The sequence below is a fragment of the Onthophagus taurus genome, chromosome 3 (genome assembly GCF_036711975.1).
Source record: "Onthophagus taurus isolate NC chromosome 3, IU_Otau_3.0, whole genome shotgun sequence".
Classification (NCBI taxonomy): Eukaryota; Metazoa; Arthropoda; class Insecta; order Coleoptera; family Scarabaeidae; genus Onthophagus; species Onthophagus taurus.
Window position 1 is genome coordinate 28,231,448 of NC_091968.1, and position 19,567 is coordinate 28,251,014.

A 19,567-nucleotide genomic window follows, 5' to 3' on the forward strand; every position below is an offset into this window, starting at 1 on the left:
TTTTGACAGTTTTTGTCACATACTGTTTGCCTATTTTTGGAACTTTCTGAGATTTTTTAACACTTTTTAGATTTTTTATAGACTCAGAGACCTTAAGACGAACAATTATAGATGCATTTGCAACATTGTATTAAAGTGAGGTTATTACTCCTTAATTCGAGATTCTAAAACTTAGATTTGATAAAGTTTTGAAGTTTTCAGCCCCCGTTGTAGTTAGTAACCTAATAGACATACACTGACAACCATTCTGTTCTTATTAATCTCAAACAGAGAAGTATCGATATTTCGACTGTAATTTATAACTTAATTTAGCAAATTTAGTTCAAAAAATGAACAAAACTGCGTTTTTCTTGGTCTTAAAATATATAAAATGGTTAATAGAACACGATGAAAACACGCAATAAAAATTTGGCAATGGAATAAAAAAGTTAGAGATTTTTGAAAAAAATTTTTATTTTTCATTAAGCGCCATCTCTTGAAAAATAGCAAAATCAACTCATATATAGACTAAAAACTTGGTGCGTTTCGTTATAAACGCAAATACCTTAGTTTTTGAAACAACAAAATTTAATTTAGTCGATCTAAAAACATAAATTACTCGCAATAACTTTCTTTTTGCGTCACCGTCATTCTTTTCACTGTCTACGTGCAGCGAGAAACGTAGCTTTACCAACTTATTTATTAACACATTTTCGTTTTCGTTTTAAATTTTATTTTTATTTTTACTTTTCTATGAATTAAATTGAAAATATTTTCGAAAATTTGCTTCGTTGAGTATATTAATTAATAAATAACAGTTATAAATTTATGAATTTCTAAATTAAAACTGTGATTTAACATTAAATCGTAACCGTTAAGTGCCTTAAAGAGACCGAGAACGTCTTCAACCGTTGAAAGTGGGTCAACAATGTAGAAGAGTTGCTGGGTTAGCGGTGTCTGACCGACACACACACTGCGGTTTCCTTCGGAATGCCTCAATTACCTCACTGTCAAGTTCACTACCGATACGAGTGGTATCTTAAAAGTCTCCCTTAAAAGTTTTTACAAAAAATTTATGTTGTATTTGTTAATATTTAACCGTTTTGTGACATAAGTGAAAGTGTTTTGTTACTTTATTAATGAATTAAATTAATTGGACGAAATGAGTGCTTTAACAGCCCCTTTAGTCGGTTTGGGAGCAGCGGCCGCTTCAAATATGGGAGTTTTCCTTCCAGCTTTAGTCGCAGCTATTGCTTATTTCCAATACGATATGATGGACCCAGAATCAAGACCGATTGATACCGACACGGATTCAATGGAAAGTGTTTATGATTTTATTGTGATTGGGGCGGGATCAGCAGGTAATATTTATCCATTTTAATTAAACAATTTAAAGAAAAATGTTTTGATTTAGGTGCCGTTGTTGCAAATCGATTAACAGAGCAAGAGAATTGGAACGTTTTGCTTTTAGAAGCTGGAGGAGATGAAACTGAAATTTCAGATGTTCCAATAATGGCAGCTTATTTACAATTATCCCAATTAGATTGGAAATATAAAAGTGAACCTCAAGGAAATGCATGTTTAGGTAAATATAAATCATTACAGTAAAAAAAGTTCTTATCTGGCCTTGAATAACAACTAAACTACAGTTAACACTAGGACTAAAACTAGATTTAGAATTAGAAATATTCTGGCTTAGCTATGCGCCTCTTAAGATGGATTGCTAACAACGTGAAAAAGCAACAAATGTATTCTATTTTCATATTTTTCTCGATATTGACGCATCAGTAGTGTATTAATGCTGGTTCTGGAGCGGAAGTTGCTCCCCATAGATAACTTATATAGATGTGACATTTACGTAAAAGCACCAGCGCTCCGAACGGCTTGGCCCATTACTAATAGAGGCTATTTCAAACGTGATACCTCTTAAATATCAAATTTTCTAATATTTTTTTTGCGTGGAATTAAATAAAAAAATAAAAGACATTTGTGTATTTTAAGAATCTTTTTATCAAAATCATTATCATAAACATAAAGTCTTATTTTAATATAAAAGAAGAATAACTATAAACAATGTGTTAAGATAATAATATAACACATAATAATATATGAATAAAACAATGTGTAATTGGCAATCCGGGCGTTATTTGCCGGTGACATCAGTGTGGTGTATTCAAATATAACCCCAAATGAATAAAAAAAAAGTATATCAAATGTACTTACCACGAATAAAATTTCGTAAATTTCTTTAAAGTTTCTAAAGTCTTTAAAAAGCACAAAGCCACATCCAAACACCAACAAATTTGACAAGCAACGTAAACAGAAAACAGTAGAAAAACAAATGGACGAAATGACTACTTAAGTCCTAAAATATTTGTACTTTCTAGCTTCCAAGATAAATAGATATCTACATAATATTCAATATAACGCCATCTATCCAGTCGGCCCAATACTAAAAATGACGTCACTTTGAAAGAACACGATCAAACACGATGTTAATAACTGCCAGAGGCATCGAGATATACTATGTTTATATAAATTATATGTATCTCGATGACCAGAGGTAAGTTGCCCTCCGCGCATGCGCAGTAAGTGACGTCGCGTCGTAGCACGGAACATTAAAAATTCATGTGGCGCCATCTGGTGGCGTGTAGTGAAACTAAAAAGGGGGTGGTTTACCTGATGAGCGATAGATGGCGCAGCTTAAAATTTACCTGATGATCGATAGATGGTGCAGCTTAAAATTTACTTGATGATGGATAGATGGCACAGCTTAAAATTTACCTGATGATCGATAGATGGCGCTGTCATATTTATAAGTTGGATCGGAAAAAGCAACAAATTTCAAATTTCAGTTCATCAAATTTTCACATTTTCGTACTTTTCTCGATATTGACGCATAAAAGTAAAAGTGCAACAGAGCAATATTGTTAAGAATAAAATTTGCAATAACTATTGTTCCAAAAGTTTTTTTATAACATACTTCGCTTCCCGAATGTTACCATTGACAACTTAAAAAAGCAACAAATTTTCATATTTTCGTATTTTTCTCGATATTGAAGCATCTAAAAGTAAAACTGCAAGAGAGCAATATTACTCAGAATAAAATTTGCTGCAACTTTTGTACTAAAAGTTTTTTTTTAAAAGCTCCGTTTCCAGAGTGCTACCATTAAGTACTTGCAAAAGCAACAAATTCATAAAATTTTCATATTTTCGTATTTTTCTCGATATTGACGCATCTAAAAGTAAATCTGCCAGACAGCAATATTGCTCAGAATAAAATTTGCTACAACTTTTGTACTAAAAGTTTTTTTTTAAATGCTCCGTTTCCAGAGTACTACCATTCAGTACTTGCAAAAGCAACAAATTCATCAAATTTTCATATTTTCGTATTTTTCTCGATATTGAAGCATCTAAAAGTAAAACTGCAAGAGAGCAATATTGCTAAGAATAAAATTTGCTACAACTTTTGTACTAAAAGTTTTTTCTTTAAATGCTCCATTTCCAGAGTGCTACCATTCAGTACTTGTAAAAGCAACAAATTCATCAAATTTTCATATTTTCGTATTTTTCTCGATATTGACGCATCTAAAAGTAAAACTGCAACAGAGCAATATTGCTCAGAATAAAATTTGCTACAACTTTTGTACTAAAAGTTTTTTCTTTAAATGCTCCGTTTCCAGAGTGCTACCATTCAGTACTTGCAAAAGCAACAAATTCATCAAATTTTCATATTTTTGTATTTTTCTCGATATTGACACATCTAAAAGTAAAAGTGCAAGAGAGCAATATTGCTCAGAATAAAATTTGCTACAACTTTTGTACTAAAAGTTTTTTTTTAAATGCTCCGTTTCCAAAGTGCTGCCATTGAGTACTTGCAAAAGCAACAAATTCATCAAATTTTCATATTTTCGTATTTTTCTCGATATTGACGCATCTAAAAGTAAAACTGCAAGAGAGCAATATTGCTCAGAATAAAATTTGCTACAACTTTTGTACTAAAAGTTTTTTCTTTAAATGCTCCGTTTCCAGAGTGCTACCATTGAGTACTTGCAAAAGCAACAAATTCATCAAATTTTCATATTTTCGTTTTTTTTTTGATATTGAGGCATCTAACAGTAAAAGTGCAAGAGAGCAATATTGCTCAGAATAAAATTTGCTATAACTTTTGTACTAAAAGTTTTTTTTTAAATGCTCCGTTTCCAGAGTACTACCATTGAGTACTTGCAAAAGCAACAAATTCATCAAATTTTCATATTTTCGTATTTTTCTCGATATTGACGCATCTAAAAGTAAAACTGCAAGAGAGCAATATTGCTCAGAATAAAATTTGCTACAACTTTTGTACTAAAAGTTTTTTTTTTAAATGCTCCGTTTCCAGAGTACTACCATTGAGTACTTGCAAAAGCAACAAATTCATCAAATTTTCATATTTTCGTATTTTTCTCGATATTGAAGCATCTAAAAGTAAAACTGCAAGAGAGCAATATTGCTAAGAATAACATTTGCTACAACTTTTGTACTAAAAGTTTTTTCTTAAAATGCTCCGTTTCCAGAGTGCTACCATTGAGTACTTGCAAAAGCAACAAATTCATCAAATTTTCATATTTTCGTATTTTTCTCGATATTGACGTATCTAAAAGTAAAACTGCAACAGAGCAATATTGCTCAGAATAAAATTTGCTATAACTTTTGTACTAAAAGTTTTTTTTTTTAAATGCTCCGTTTCCAGAGTATTACCATTGAGTACTTGCAAAGCAACAAATTCATCAAATTTTCATATTTTCGTATTTTTCTCGATATTGACGCATCTAATAGTAAATCTGCAAGAGAGCAATATTGCTCAGAATAAAATTTGCTACAACTTTTGTACTAAAAGTTTTTTTTTTAAATCCTCCGTTTCCAGAGTACTACCATTGAGTACTTGCAAAAGCAACAAATTCATCAAATTTTCATATTTTCGTATTTTTCTCGATATTGAGGCGTCTAAAAGTAAAACTGCAAGAGAGCAATATTGCTCAGAATAAAATTTGCTGCAACTTTTGTACAAAAAGTTTTTTTTTTAAATGCTCCGTTTCCAGAGTACTACTATTGAGTACTTGCAAAAGCAACAAATTCATCAAATTTTCATATTTTCGTATTTTTCTCGATATTGACACATCTAAAAGTAAAAGTGCAAGAGAACAAGATTGTTAAGAATAAAATTTGCAATAACTATTGTTCTAAAAGTTTTTTTATAACACGCTCCGTTTCTCAAGTGTTACCATTAACAAGTTGAAAAAGAAAAAAATCATCCAAATATCATATTTTCGCATTTTTCTCAATATTGACTCATCTAAAAGTAAAAGTGCAAGAGAGCAATATTGCTCAGAATAAAATTTGCTACAACTTTTGTTTTAAAAGTTTTTTTATAAAATGCTCGGTTTCCAGAGTATTACCATTAAGTACTTGCAAAAGCAACAAATTCATTCAATTTTCATATTTTTGTATTTTTCTTGATATTGACGCATTTAATAGTGAAAGTGCAAGAGAGCAATATTGTTAAGAATAAAATTTGCAATAACTATTGTTCGAAAAGTTTTTTTATAACATGCTCCATTTCCCAAGTGTTACCAACAACTTGAAAAAGCAAAAATTCATCCAAATTTCATATTTTCGCATTTTTCTCGATATTGATGCATCTGAGAGCAAAAGTGATAGAGATCAATATTACTAAGAATAAAATTTGCAATAACTATTGTTCGAAAGGTTTTTTTATAATATGCTCCGTTTTCTGAGTGTTACCATTAATTACTTGAAAAAGCAAAAATTCATCCAATTTTCATATCTTCGTATTTTTCTTGATTTTGACGCATCTCAGAGCAAAAGTGAAACAGAGCAATATTGCTAAGAATAAAATTTGCAATAACTATTGTTCCAAAAGTTTTTTTATAGCATGCCTGAGTGTTACCATTAACACCTGAAGACGCACGGCTAAACCCGAAACTTTCTAGTTCTAGGTCTAGTGTTAGTTCTAGTTTTAGTTCACTAATAATACACAACCTAGCATTATCTAGTGCTAATTAGCGCTACCTAATACAATTATTAGAACTAACACTAGATCTAGAAGTAGAAATAATCGGGTTTAGCCGTCTTAAGAGACGTGTGGGTAAACCCGAATGTTAGAAATACACAACAATCTAGAATTAAATAGCAATTAAAACTAGTTTTACTCTATTAATTATTTGTTATTAATAACTTTTTGTAGCAATGAAAGGAGGAAGATGTAATTGGCCACGCGGAAAAGTAATCGGGGGCTCATCAGTTTTAAACTACATGTTATACGTTAGAGGAAATCGAAAAGATTACGACCATTGGGAATCCCTAGGAAATCCAGGTTGGGGTTACGCGGACGCGCTTTATTATTTCAAAAAATCCGAAGACAACGAAAATCCGTATCTAACAAAAACGCCGTATCACAAAAAAGGGGGTTTTTTAACCGTAACAGAAGCCCCTTATCACACCCCTTTGCTAGCAAGTTTTATTGAAGGCGGAAAAGAGCTAGGATACGAAAATAGAGACTTAAACGGCCAATTTCAAAGCGGTTTTATGATCGCCCAAGGAACGATTAGACGCGGATCGAGATGTTCAACGGGGAAAGCGTTTTTAAGACCGGTTAGATTAAGACAAAACCTTCACGTTGCGATGCATTCTCACGTTACGAAAGTATTAATCGATCCGAGTACTAGAATAGCTTACGGGGTTGAGTTTTATAGGGATGGTAAAATTCATCGAATTCGCGCAAGAAAAGAAGTGATTTTATCGGCGGGATCGGTTAATACCCCTCAATTATTGATGTTGAGCGGCGTGGGTCCAAAAGAAGAATTAATCAAACACAACATACCTTTAATTCAAGATTTGCGGGTCGGATTTAATCTGCAAGATCACGTCGGACTCGGTGGATTAACTTTTCTAATTGATGAACCGATTTCGATTACTTTAGAAAGGATTTACGCAGCATCTCCTCTTTTACAATACGCCGTCATGGGATCGGGTCCTTTAACAATACTCGGCGGAGTTGAAGGTTTGGCGTTCGTTAACACAAAATATGTGAATGCAAGCGATGATTATCCGGATATAGAGTTTCATTTTGTAAGCGGTGCGACCAGTTCGGATGCGGGGGCTCAATTGAGAAAAGCTCACGGATTAAGTGAAGAATTTTATAATAAAGTTTTTGAGCCGATCTCGAATCGAGACGCTTTTAGTTTTATTCCGATGCTGTTACGTCCAAGAAGTCGGGGAGTTATTAAATTGAGAAGCTCAAATCCGTTTGATTATCCTTTAATTTATCCTAATTATTTCGCTGATGAGCACGATTTGAAAACTTTGATTGATGGAGCAAGAATCGGGGTTGCTTTGGGTTATACGAAAGCTTTTCGAAAACACGGAAGTCGACATCATAAATTTCCGCAATGTAGTCATATTCCGGAGTACACCGATCAATATTTTGAGTGTATGATTCGATTATACACAGTAACAATTTATCATCCGGTAAAAAATTCGAAATAAAAACTATTAAATCCTGAATAAATTATATTTTTAGGTTGGTACAGCAAAAATGGGTCCTTATTGGGATAGAGAAGCCGTTGTCGATCCTCAACTGAGAGTTTATGGTGTTAAAGGCCTCAGGGTGATTGATGGCTCCATAATGCCTACTTTGGTTAGTGCCAACACAAACGCGCCGATTATTATGATTGGGGAGAAAGGGTCCGATTTAATCAAAGAGTTTTGGTTAAAAAATTCGTAATTTAAATCTATTTTAATGTTGTACATAATGTATATTGATTTTTAATTTATTAAATTCTCTTTTTACCTTTTATTTTTTTGCGAGACCTAAAAATACTTTCTTTTAATAAAAAGTTAAAATAAATTAAATAAAATGATACCTCAATATCCCCAAAGTTGATATCGAAAAAAATAAGATTATCTCACAAAGAGGAACTAAAATCAACATTTTAAAATAAAATTTTGATTAAGTTTCAAAGATGACACTGACACTGATTAATTTTTATTATTAATTAAGAACCACTTTGATACAATCGTATATACAACAGCATTACGCCTAATGGCTTATTCAGTGTGGTATTGCCGCCTCCGGTAGACCGCAATCTGCACGGGGAGTGGTAATGGTAAGGGTGGCTATGTAGGGGGGTTAAAGCTGTGAGGTTTCGGGGGTGGCTGCGGTTGCAACCTGCGCCTCGTCTGCACACTCGATGTAATTAAAATTGGATTAGAGCACCATTAGTTAGTAGGGCGCTTGTAAGCCGAATGTGGTCGCGATAAACTTGGTACAACAATTATGTTATTGTAGACACACAGATGAACAGCTGGAAATAAGAATGTTAATAAAATCAGTTTTAACATTTTAAATTTATCAACTAAATAAAGATTCATAATCTCGAAGATAAGGATTAACAATTTTTTTGCTTCACTTTAACCCAAGGGTTTAAGCCGAGGTCGCTTGCGGTCGAGGCGCTAGAATATACAGGGTGATAACCAGATAATAAGATATTAACCAGTAGTACATACATACAAAATTTCAAATTCTATGGTTTACTCATACCCGAAATAAAAGATAAAATGTAAATTTTTAGCTCAACTTTGACAGCTCATAGATCGAAAACAAAAGACTTGCGACCCTATGTTTATATAAAAAAATTGTGTTATTTTGACAAGTACTACATCCTAGTTAAGTTTCCCGATTAAAAACTGAACCACCCTGTATATTATCCAATATTGTATCAATATAGAATCAAATGTAAGGTGTCGGAAGCCAACTACCGTTAAGCTGAGGTCGCTTGCGGCCGAGGCGCTACAATATACAGGGGTGTTTCTGTAAGTCGCGGCATAATTTTAATCACAAATACCCAACCCAACCCATAAATGCTTAAGATATGGACCTTCAAAGTTAAAAAAATTTTAAACATGAGAAATCGTTTAAGATCACTTTTGAAAGTATGCAACCACGGGATCTATGCTATACAGGTGTCCACAAAGATTATTTCCTTAAAACTTTGTTATTATGTCATAAATGTCATTCTTAAAAATTTTTAATTAAACGCATCGTTTTAGAGTTATTCACAAAAGAATACAATCTCATCAATGAAATACTGTCATTAATCGTAGGCGCCCATAAAAAGAAATCGTCAGTAAAGCAATATGTCAAATTAATGGTCATCAATAAACAGTATTTTTTCTAAACACTCAGCATCAATAGTACATTTTTCTATCACAATATGGAAAAAGTGTACTCACAACGGATGATCAACAATATTTAATTCTTGTACTGTCAACACTTACAACACTTAGTTCATAGGCACCTACGATTAATGAAAACATTTCATAATCAAGGTTGTATCTTTTTGTCTTTCTTTTTTTGCGAATAACTCAAAAACGATGCGTCTAAATAAAAATTGCTAAGAGTGAAAATAATTTTGAAATTAGAATTATTTAAGAAATAGGCTTTTAGAATCAGTTGTAAAATTTAAGAGTTTGTGACCTAATATAACAGTTTTAAGGAAATAACCTTTATGGACACCTGTATAGCATTTATCCCGTAATTGTATATTGTATATTCAAACGTGATCTTAAACGATTTTTTATGATAAAATTGCACTGTTTGCCAAATTTTATCTTTCTAAGTCAAACCACATTGAAAATATTTAAGAAAATTCTTAAAAATTTCTTAACTTTGAAAGTCTAACCCATAATTGGCTAAGATATATCCATTTATGGGTGCAGACCAAAAATTTGTACACGAATCATCATCATTTTAACTCTAGTATTTGTAATTAAAATTATGCCACGGCTTACAGGAACACCAGTATATACAGTATGTTAATTAATTATCGTACCCGACGTCATTATTGCAAGTATGCAACCAATATCACAGTATTCGTATTGCAATACGCCAATCGCGTTATTGGTTACATACTATAATTAATTAACACACTGTATTATCCAATATTATGCCAATATAGCATCAACTGTAACTTCACGGTTATCTTAACCAATCAATAGTGTACCCTTTTTGCTGAACTTTAAGCCAAGGTCACTTACGGCCGAGGCAGAATCTTGTATCAATGTATACTTTTTGCTAAATTTTAAACCAAGGTTGCATGGCCGAGGCAGAATCGTGTAACAATGTATACTTTTCGTATAACTGTAAGCCGAGTTTCGTTTTCGAGTTATTTTGGGAATTTCTTGGCAAATTTCATCATGCTTTGTTTGTATCGTTGCTATGGTAACCAACATTGTTATCTTAAATTTGATACATAGGTTTTTTGCATATTTTGATGGATCATATTTCATTCTATTCGATTGATATATCGCATCATCAGGTTTTATAAGAAAAAGCATGAGAAAAAATCAATTTTCTGACAATATTTAATAAGCAAATTAGAATCAAAATCGGAACTGTAAATGATGCCCTTTATATCAATAATAAACGTCAAAAAAATGTCAGTTATAATAAATTATGGTCGCAATTATGGCCCAGATAGATTTCTTAGGGCATTTTGAGGTTGTTCTTGAACAGCCAAGAGCACATTTAATTTTGTGTCGTCATCTGGGGCTGTTTTAGGCCGTCAACTTTTAGGTATTTACTAGCTACATTCCATAATTTTGTTCCACCCTGTATATTACAATATAATTTTTTTTATTTTGAAGTACTTTGGAACCAGATATGCGTTACTGTGTCCTTGAACTGATTTGACTGTGAGTTTACTTTGTGGTTAAGTTGTTCTAGCGTTGAGTAAATTTGTGTTTGAGTTATTAGTGATTTGTATTGAAATTGCATTGCTTTGGTGTTGGATTCACCATTTTTCACCAATTCTTATTTTCAAGATGAATTACTTCGTAATTAAGTTGCGTAGGAGATGACTTGGGTTACTTTGTAATTGTGTTGATTTGAGGTTCCTTCGTTGATTGGCTTGATTTAGTGTTGGGTTAACTTATTTCATACTTTGTGCTTAAGTTTCTATAAGGATAACTTAATTTACGCTTGAGATAGATTAAGTTGTCTTGTTTTAAAATTGCATTAAGAAATATAAGCATTTTATTATAGAATCTTATTAAGCGCTGAATGGCAATTAAAACTAGAACTAACACTAGACCTAGAACTAGAAAGTTTCGGGTTTAGCCGTGCGTCTTCAGACAACTCGAAAACGAAAAACTCTAGGTACCAATAACTTTTTCATATTTTCGAATTTTTCTCGATATTGACGCATCTAACAGTAAAAGTACAAGAGAGCAATATTGTTAAGAATAAAATTTGCAACAACTATTGTTCCAAAAGTTTTTTTATAACACGCTGCGTTTCCCGAGTGCTACCATAGACAACTTGAAAAAGCAACAAATTCATCAATATTTTATATTTTCGTATTTTTCTCGATATTGACGCATCTAATAGTAAAAGTGCAAGAGAGCAATATTATTAAGAATAAAATTTGCAATAACTATTGTTCCAAAAGTTTTTTTATAACAAGCTCCGTTTCCTGAGTGTTACCCTTCAAAACTTGAAAAAGCAACAAATTCATAAAATTTTTATGTTTTCGTACTTTTATTGATATTGACGCACCTAAAAGTAACAGTGCAAGAGAGCAATATTGTTAAGAATAAAATTTGCAATAACTATTGTTTAAAAAGTTTTTTTATAACATATTTCGCGTTCCGAGTGTTACCATTGATAACTTGACAAAGCAACAAATTCATCAAATTTTCATATTTTCGTATTTTTCTCGATATTGACGCATCTAAAAGTAAAAATGCAAGAGAGCAATATTGATAAGAATAAAATTTGCAATAATTATTGTTCCAAAAGTTTTTTTATAACAAGCTCCGTTTCCCAAGTGTTATCCTTGACAACTTGAAAAAGCAACAAATTCATAAAATTTTTATGTTTTCGTACTTTTATTGATATTGACGCATCTAAAAGTAACAGTGCAAGAGAGCAATATTGTTAAGAATAAAATTTGCAATAACTATTGTTCCAAAAGTTTTTTTATAACACGCCCCGTTTCCCGAGTGTTAACCTTGACAACTTAAAAAAGGCAACAAATTTATCAAATTTTCATATTTTTGTATTTTTTGTCCATATTGACGCATCTGATAGTAAAAGTGCAAGAGGGCAATATTGTTAAGAATAAAATTTGCAATAACTATTGCTCCAAACGTTTTTTTATAACATGCTTCGTTTCCCAAGTGTTACCATTGACAAATTGAAAAAGAAAAAATTCATCCAATTATCATATTTTCGAATTTTTCTCGATATTGACGCATTTAACAGTAAAAGTGCAAGAGAGCAATATTGTTACGCATAAAATTAGCAAAAACTATTGTTTCAAATGTTTTTTTATAACACGCTCCGTTTCCCGAGTGTTACCATTGACAACTTGAAAAAGAAAAAATTCATCTAATTATCATATTTTCGTATTTTTCTCGATATTGACGCATTTAACAGTAAAAGTGCAAGAGAGCAATATTGTTAAGAATAAAATGAGCAATAACTATTGTTCCAAAAGTTTTTTTATAACATGCTTCGTTTCCCAAGTGTTACCATTAACAACTTGAAAAAGCAACAAATTCATCAAAATTTTATATTTTCATAGTTTTCTCGATATTGACGCATCTAGTAGTAAAAGTGCAAGAGAGCAATATTGTTAAGAATAAAATTAGCAATGACTATTGTTCCAAAAGTTTTTTTATAACATGCTTCGTTTCCCAAGTGTTACCATTAACAACTTGAAAAAGCAACAAATTCATTAAAATTTTATATTTTCGTAGTTTTCTCGATATTGACGCATTTAACAGTAAAAGTGCAAGAGAGCAATATTGTTAAGAATAAAATTAGCAATAACTATTGTTCCAAACGTTTTTTTATAACATGCTTCGTTTCCCAAGTGTTACCATCAACAACTTGAAAAAGCAACAAATTCATCAAAATTTTATATTTTCGTAGTTTTCTCGATATTGACGCATCTAGTAGTAAAAGTGCAAGAGAGCAATATTGTTAAGAATAAAATTTGCAATAACTATTGCTTCAAAAGTTTTTTATAACACGCTCCGTTTCTCGAGTGTTACCGTTAACATTTGAAGACGCATGGCTAAATCTAAATGTTTCTAGTTCTAGATCTAGTGTTAGTTCTAGTTTTAGTTCACTAATAATACACAACCTAGCACTATCTAGTGTTAACTACCTAATATTGTTACTAGAACTAACACTAGATCTAGAAGTAGAAACATTCGGGTTTAGCCATTTGTCTCTCAAGATGGCTAAATCCGAATGGTTTTGGAATATAATTATAATTATAATAACTTTATAAAAATAATCAAAGTAAACATAAATATATTTTTATTTGTGATCATAAATTAACACGATCTAATTTGACACCACAAGCTTGAGAAATAACATGTTTCGAAGCTGGATAAAAATCCAATAAATGTATCCAATCGTCTCGTTTTAACGCAACCAAAACCGTATAAAGAGTAACTTTATACGTGAAATTGTGTCCCACATTGTATAAAATCCCTTGCTGCATTCCGAACATTTCCCCGACGTGTAACACTTCTTGAATCACCTCGGAGTACATCGTGTCTTCACTTAAAGCGACCACTTCGCCCTCGTCGATAAAATACATGCACCTATCTATGTCCCCGACGTAAGTGACTTTATCGCCGGGGAAAAAAACTAACGTCTTCATCCTCGCGGTCATTTGCCGTGTCAAATCTTTGTGTAAATTTTTCATGATTGGGTGATTGTTTAAGTGGAATCCAAACATTGAGTCTAAAAGTGCTTCTTTTAGATAATAAGGGGCTTCGTCTAATAAAACGGGGAATTGCACCCCTTTGTGATACGCCCATAACAAATTTGAGTAATCAATAACCCTTTCGGTTAAAGGGATCGAAATATTTTCTTTGTGGAGGTACGATTTGATAAAAATCATGAATTGTTCGTAAGAATTTCTCGTGTGATTAACAACGATTAATATTGAGCAACATTCGGTTATAAAAAATAATAAGATTGCTTTTGAGAATATTAAAACCGTCGAAATCCACATCGTCCATGCCCAATTTATTTCGAATTTATCGATTGGAATCGATTTTGATGTTGAAATGCAACTGTTGATTACGTATTGTATGCAAGTTAAGAAATTAAAGAGTCTTTGTGACATATTTGGGTAATATTTGTAATTAAAAAATAATAAAGTTGATCCGATTGTGACCATCGCAATTAAAGTCCAAGTTACTAAATACCACATCCTAACGAATAAAACGGTTACGTTTAATTTTTGAGTTAAACTTCTTAATTTTGCCATTGCAATAACAATCCGTGGTAATCGATTTAATCGAAGAATCGGGTACATGTATCTTGAGTAAGATGTGTTTTGGAATGCGTACATAAAAACGTCGAGGGGTAAAGTTGTAAAAACGTCTAAAATAAATCCAATTTTCATTTTAATGTATCTTTTGGCGATCGCTGAATGATTTTTTATGACAATTCCGTATTCGTCTTCATAAGCGGTGTGAAACATCAAATAAATTTTGATTAAAAAAATTAAATCGATCGAATAAAGAAGGCAATAAATCAAATATGAGTCGCATAACGTCGTTAAATGATAAAGCTCTATGAAATAGCTACAATAAGAGACGTAGCAGATTACGAATTTCTCCCAAAATTCAATGAATAAGTTTCGATTAAATATTTTCCATTTAAAAAATGCGGATTTTTCGAAATAACTTGATAAAGATGGTTTGATTATTTGAGTTGAGCTTGTTAATAAATGCAAAGCTTCTCGGACGTGTGAGGATTTTTCGGGGATATAATCGGTGTCGAATTGAGTTAATTTTTTGAAGTGGCGATGTAAATGGTCGAAATTTGCGAGGTGTCTGAATAAAACGGCGCTGCTAAATCGCAAAACATCGACGTGACTTGACGCTATTATACTTAAAGTTCTTCTTCCAATCGGGCAATTATCTAAATTCCCGAAAATGCTTCCCGAACTTAATTGAGTCAATCGATTTCCATCAGCTCCAACGACGTGCACGTTTCCTTTTAATAAAATAAACACGTCATCGTTTACATCGTTCACCCTGTATATGTACCCGCGTTTTAAATACATTTCATGTTCAACTTCTAAGAGTAAGCTTCGAAAAAATCCTTCGTTTGGGGTCGGAAAAATGGTTGATTCGGTTAAAAGGATCCCGTAAATGTTGTAGAGAGCTTCGACTTTGAAGGAGCGCTTAAAGAATTTGAATGATTTGTGGATACTTTTTCCTTTAGTTCTTTTCCAGCGATACTCAAAATGGTTTATTAATTCGTTTTTGAGGTGCTTATCGATTTTTCGATACGATAAGAATAAATTTAATCGCTGCATCGCTTCTTGGTACACGCTTAAATCGCGGTTTATTGCCATGCAATTTTCAATTCCTTTCGCTAGCAATAAATAAATTAAAATCATCCCTAAAAACGCGCACAAAGAGATATAAATCAATTCGTGAGTTGTACCAATTTGAACCAAATAGTGATTACTGTAGGTTAATGAGCTCGTTGTGATGTAAATCCCCCACCCGATTACATCAGCTATTGAGGTGTTGGCTTTAATTTTTGATTGTAAGCTACTATCTGGGGTGCAATCGATTTTTTTTAATGTTATGCTGCAGGTTTGTTTGACGAAAATCGAGGATAACGTGGTGATTGTAACAAGGACGTAAGGGAGGTATTTGTAGATCATTAATTGTTGGAGGTGGACTTTGGTGTCGAAGAAATTGTTGAGAGTGTAACGGAATCGGTAAATTTGTAGGAACCGATTGTATTGAAACAATTTGTATTCTTGTATCGATGACCCGAACAATAATGAGATGACTTTCGCGAAAGGTAAACTCGCGAATAAATCTAAGGCGAAAGCGTGGCTCCAATAATATTTCGCCGTTTTCATCGGGTGCATCACCTCGAGCCCTTTTTCGTTGTAATAAGAAAAATTGTGCCGCAAAATAATATCGATATAAGCAACTAAATCGCACACGAAAATTTTATAAGAATACAACCGATCCTCTCGTACATGCAAAAGCGGAATCATCAAAATTGTTAAATAAATAAAAACACCCCGAGTAAATTCCCAATAATACACGAATTTCCCGTTGTTTGAGAAGACGATTCTTAAAAGGAACGGTTTAAAAATCGCCGTTTTTGGGGTGAACCCCTCTTTATAAGCGGCGTATTTCTTGGTTCGTTTTTTTAAAAAGTACCCAAAATACTTGTATTCCTTTTTAACCAATTTTTTCTCATCGATTATTTTAGTTATCTTCGGGTAAACCTTAACAACACTCGACCAATACGGATAAGAATTAATCGCAGTCTCTAAATGGTCATAATTCAACTTAAATTGTAACAAAACCGCCTTTAAATTTTGTATCGAAATCGTCACCAAAGAACACGGCGTTTCAGTACGAATCGTCACCAAAGATTTCACGTCCAAACAAGCTTCGAGCGCGTTAAAAGTCTCATTTTGCTCGATAAGTTTGTATTCGCCCCGAAAATTCTCCATGCGACACACCCCTTGGATTAAAATATAAATTTCCGGGACGAATTCCCCAATTTGCACGATCACCTCATTCTCAGGAACCAAATGAACCATCGCAACGTTCGCTATTTCATAAATTACGTTATCCTCGAGGTAATAAAATAACGGAACGTTTTTTAAAACATCCCCCAAATGAATCCCACGCGAAACCACCGCGAGTTCTTTAGGAATCTCCGCGAAAATCTCATCGGAAATCAAAAAATAAATCCCAGTACCTCGATACTGCAAATCGATGTATCTCCAAACGCGTTTTTGTAGAACCGGGTTTAATTTGTAACATTGCATCGTTATTTCCATGTTGTTGGTGTATTCTTGCATCCGGTGCTTATCGATGCGATTCATCGTCACAATCGCCGCTAAATACGCAATGAAGCAGATATTGAAGCATTCGAGGATGTATTGGAACGCGATCAAAACGATTTTTGAGCCGGTTCCTTTCGCGAAAGGAAACCCGGCCACATCTAAATCGCAATAAAACTCGATCACGCCAAACATCGACATAAAAACTTGATGCAACGTCGAATTCGAATCAAATTTTTCGACGTACCCCATAAAATCGACATAATTCATCGAAGACCTCCCCAACATAAAACAAACCGCGGCGAAATAATACCAAAAAATAATCAGATAAATCGAAAATTTCGTTATCGTCAACAAAACCAAAGTGTTCGTTTCGACTTTGATCGTAGTAAAGAGTTGTTCGAGTTTGTACACTTTAACTAAACGATTCGCCGAGGCTAAGAGGCTATAATTTTGGGTTAACTTCCCCTCGATTAAATAAAAAATAACCTCCCAAGGGATCGCTGCGAAAATATCCAACAAATACGTAAACGACGAAAAATTGTGAATCAAAATATCCGAAACGGTGTTGTAATTGTAATATTTCGTTTTAATCGCGATCGATGATCGCAAATACAAATCGATTATCCAACAAAAACTGATCACCCCGAAACTTATTTCGAAAAATAAACGATCTTCGATGTAATAAACCATAAACCACGGATACGAAATCAACAAATAACTCAATAACGTCAAAACGATCGCGTTCCAAAGCTTCGTTAAAACCGAATTGGGTCTAAACACAAAAGGAAATTGGGTTTTTATAAAAACCGTGTCGGTTATTACATCTTCATCCTCCGCTTGGGCCAATAAATCCAAGTATTTAGTGCAAAAAACGTTTTCTTCCAATTTCGATAAATACCTCCTATTTAATAAATCCCCCATTTTTCTAACGTTAAATAGCAACGATCTTAAAGTATGTTTTAACCACTTCATCGTCAAAACCCCCACTCTCTCTTCATACTCAACGTTGTTAAATTGAAATTCCGAAATGATCTTAAACGAGCGGGCCGAAACATATCTGAGATTAATAACCGAAATAACCCTCTTCATTTTTTCCGGATACAATAAACATAATTGCACAAAATCCTTTTTATGCAAAATAACCGCATCGCACATATCTCGGCTCATCACCGTACTCGTTGAGGGATAACTTATTATAATACTCGACTCCCCCAAACACGACCCGCTCGACAAAGACATAATCGGGGTTTCCCCATCCTCCTCCGATAAAATATCAACGGTCCCCGAAACGATATAAACCATGCAAGTCTTATATTTATCCCGTCTATAAATAATCTCACCGGGGCAAAAAAATCTTTGCTCAACCCTTTGCGACAACAACCTCAAAAAATAAACCTCCTCATTCCGAAATAAATGGCTATGCTTCAAAGGAACCCAACAAGTATCCAAAAAAATCTCCTTATACATAATCGGGGGCAAAAATTTCCACAAATACAAAGAAGGATAAATCCCGCGAGTTCGTTCCCACAAAATCCCCGCGTAATCCTCCATCAAAACCTCATATTTCTTATGATACCTAGTCCACTCCTTAACAAAATCCTTCTTCCAAATCGCAATCGTTTTCTTCTGCCACATACACGTATTAATATAACAACATTTCGCCCGAATTTTCCTCAAAATACCACAAACGAAATACCCATTAAAAAAGGAAACCATCAAAAACCCAATAAACGCCACCAAAACATTATCCAAAACCCAATCTTTCGTTTCGCTCGTACAACCAACGAACGTCCAAATCGCCGAAGCTACGTATAAAGATTCCGTGTAAATTTCATAATTAGGTTCTTCATTGCAAGATCCATCTTCGTTACAATTATGAATGTAAGCGATCGTTGTTGATAAAACGATTAATAACACCGAAAATGCGACGTACAAAAATAAGTGTAAAAGATACGAATTTCTCCCAACGTAATCTTTAGCTTCAATAAAAAATGAATGCAATCGAACTAATCTTAAAGTATATCGTAATCGTAAAACGGACGAAATTTTCATTGTTGGTTTCACCATGGTGCTATAAAATGGTCCTAATGGGATCAAACTAATTATTTCGAGGGTTAATATGAAATTTGGGCGTGATTTATAACGATAACCAATTTCTTTCCATTTCACTCGCTTAAAAATTAACATGCTCAAACAATCCAAGGCGTAAATCACATCGCCCGTGTAAAGTACGCTGTTCATTGCTTCTCTTCCGGGTGTCGATTCGATGTAAATCGTTTTATTCGATCCGAAGGCGTATGCTAACTCGACCATCGAGTAAATGTACGTTACATAAATACTGAATAAAATTGCCGCTTTCATTTGGATTTGAAATTGCATCAATAAAATTGATTGCCATCCCGCTAACGTGTTGAATTTTGTGAAATAATCTTCTTCTTCTTCTGGTACCGGTTCAAATGTAACGCTGTAATCGCTTGATTCTATATCGCGGGAATCCGATCGTTTTAATTCGTCGTTATCTAATCTTACTTGTTTCACCATTACTTTGGGGAATCACTTATTTAAAATTTTTTTTTTGTTGAGTTTGACAATTTATTTTTTTATTTGACACATAGTAATCGATATCATGATTTTTTTTTTAATAAATAAATTACCATTTGAAGTAA

General features: G+C 33.1%; 2 protein-coding genes and 1 long non-coding RNA gene across 3 annotated transcripts; 1 reads left to right on the forward strand and 2 right to left on the reverse strand.

The window, feature by feature from the left end:
• Positions 1-945: 945 nt before the first annotated feature.
• On the forward strand, positions 946-7,835 carry LOC111419991 (glucose dehydrogenase [FAD, quinone]-like). Its single transcript, XM_023052895.2, has 4 exons — positions 946-1,340; positions 1,394-1,564; positions 6,227-7,509; positions 7,562-7,835. The coding sequence occupies exons 1-4, from the start codon at positions 1,142-1,144 to the stop codon at positions 7,763-7,765; spliced, it is 1,857 nt and encodes a 618-aa protein (XP_022908663.1). The 5' UTR covers positions 946-1,141; the 3' UTR covers positions 7,766-7,835.
• Positions 7,534-7,994, reverse strand: LOC111419992 (uncharacterized). Its single transcript, XR_002707034.2, has 2 exons — positions 7,905-7,994; positions 7,534-7,851 (listed from the first exon to the last, which is right to left on the reverse strand). It is a non-coding gene; the product is annotated as an uncharacterized lncRNA (long non-coding RNA).
• A 5,349-nt stretch (positions 7,995-13,343) lies between these two features.
• Positions 13,344-19,484, reverse strand: LOC111419998 (uncharacterized). Its single transcript, XM_023052903.2, has one exon. The coding sequence runs from the start codon at positions 19,440-19,442 to the stop codon at positions 13,380-13,382; it is 6,063 nt and encodes a 2,020-aa protein (XP_022908671.2). The 5' UTR covers positions 19,443-19,484; the 3' UTR covers positions 13,344-13,379.
• Positions 19,485-19,567: the final 83 nt, after the last annotated feature.

Coding starts and splice junctions, on each gene's coding strand:
- LOC111419991 (XM_023052895.2), top strand. CDS start 1,142: ATGAGTGCTTTAACAGCCCCTTTAGTCGGTTTGGGAGCAGCGGCCGCT. Junction 1,341..1,393: donor GATTGGGGCGGGATCAGCAG/GTAATATTTATC, acceptor GTTTTGATTTAG/GTGCCGTTGTTGCAAATCGA. Junction 1,565..6,226: donor TCAAGGAAATGCATGTTTAG/GTAAATATAAAT, acceptor AACTTTTTGTAG/CAATGAAAGGAGGAAGATGT.
- LOC111419998 (XM_023052903.2), bottom strand. CDS start 19,442: ATGGTGAAACAAGTAAGATTAGATAACGACGAATTAAAACGATCGGAT.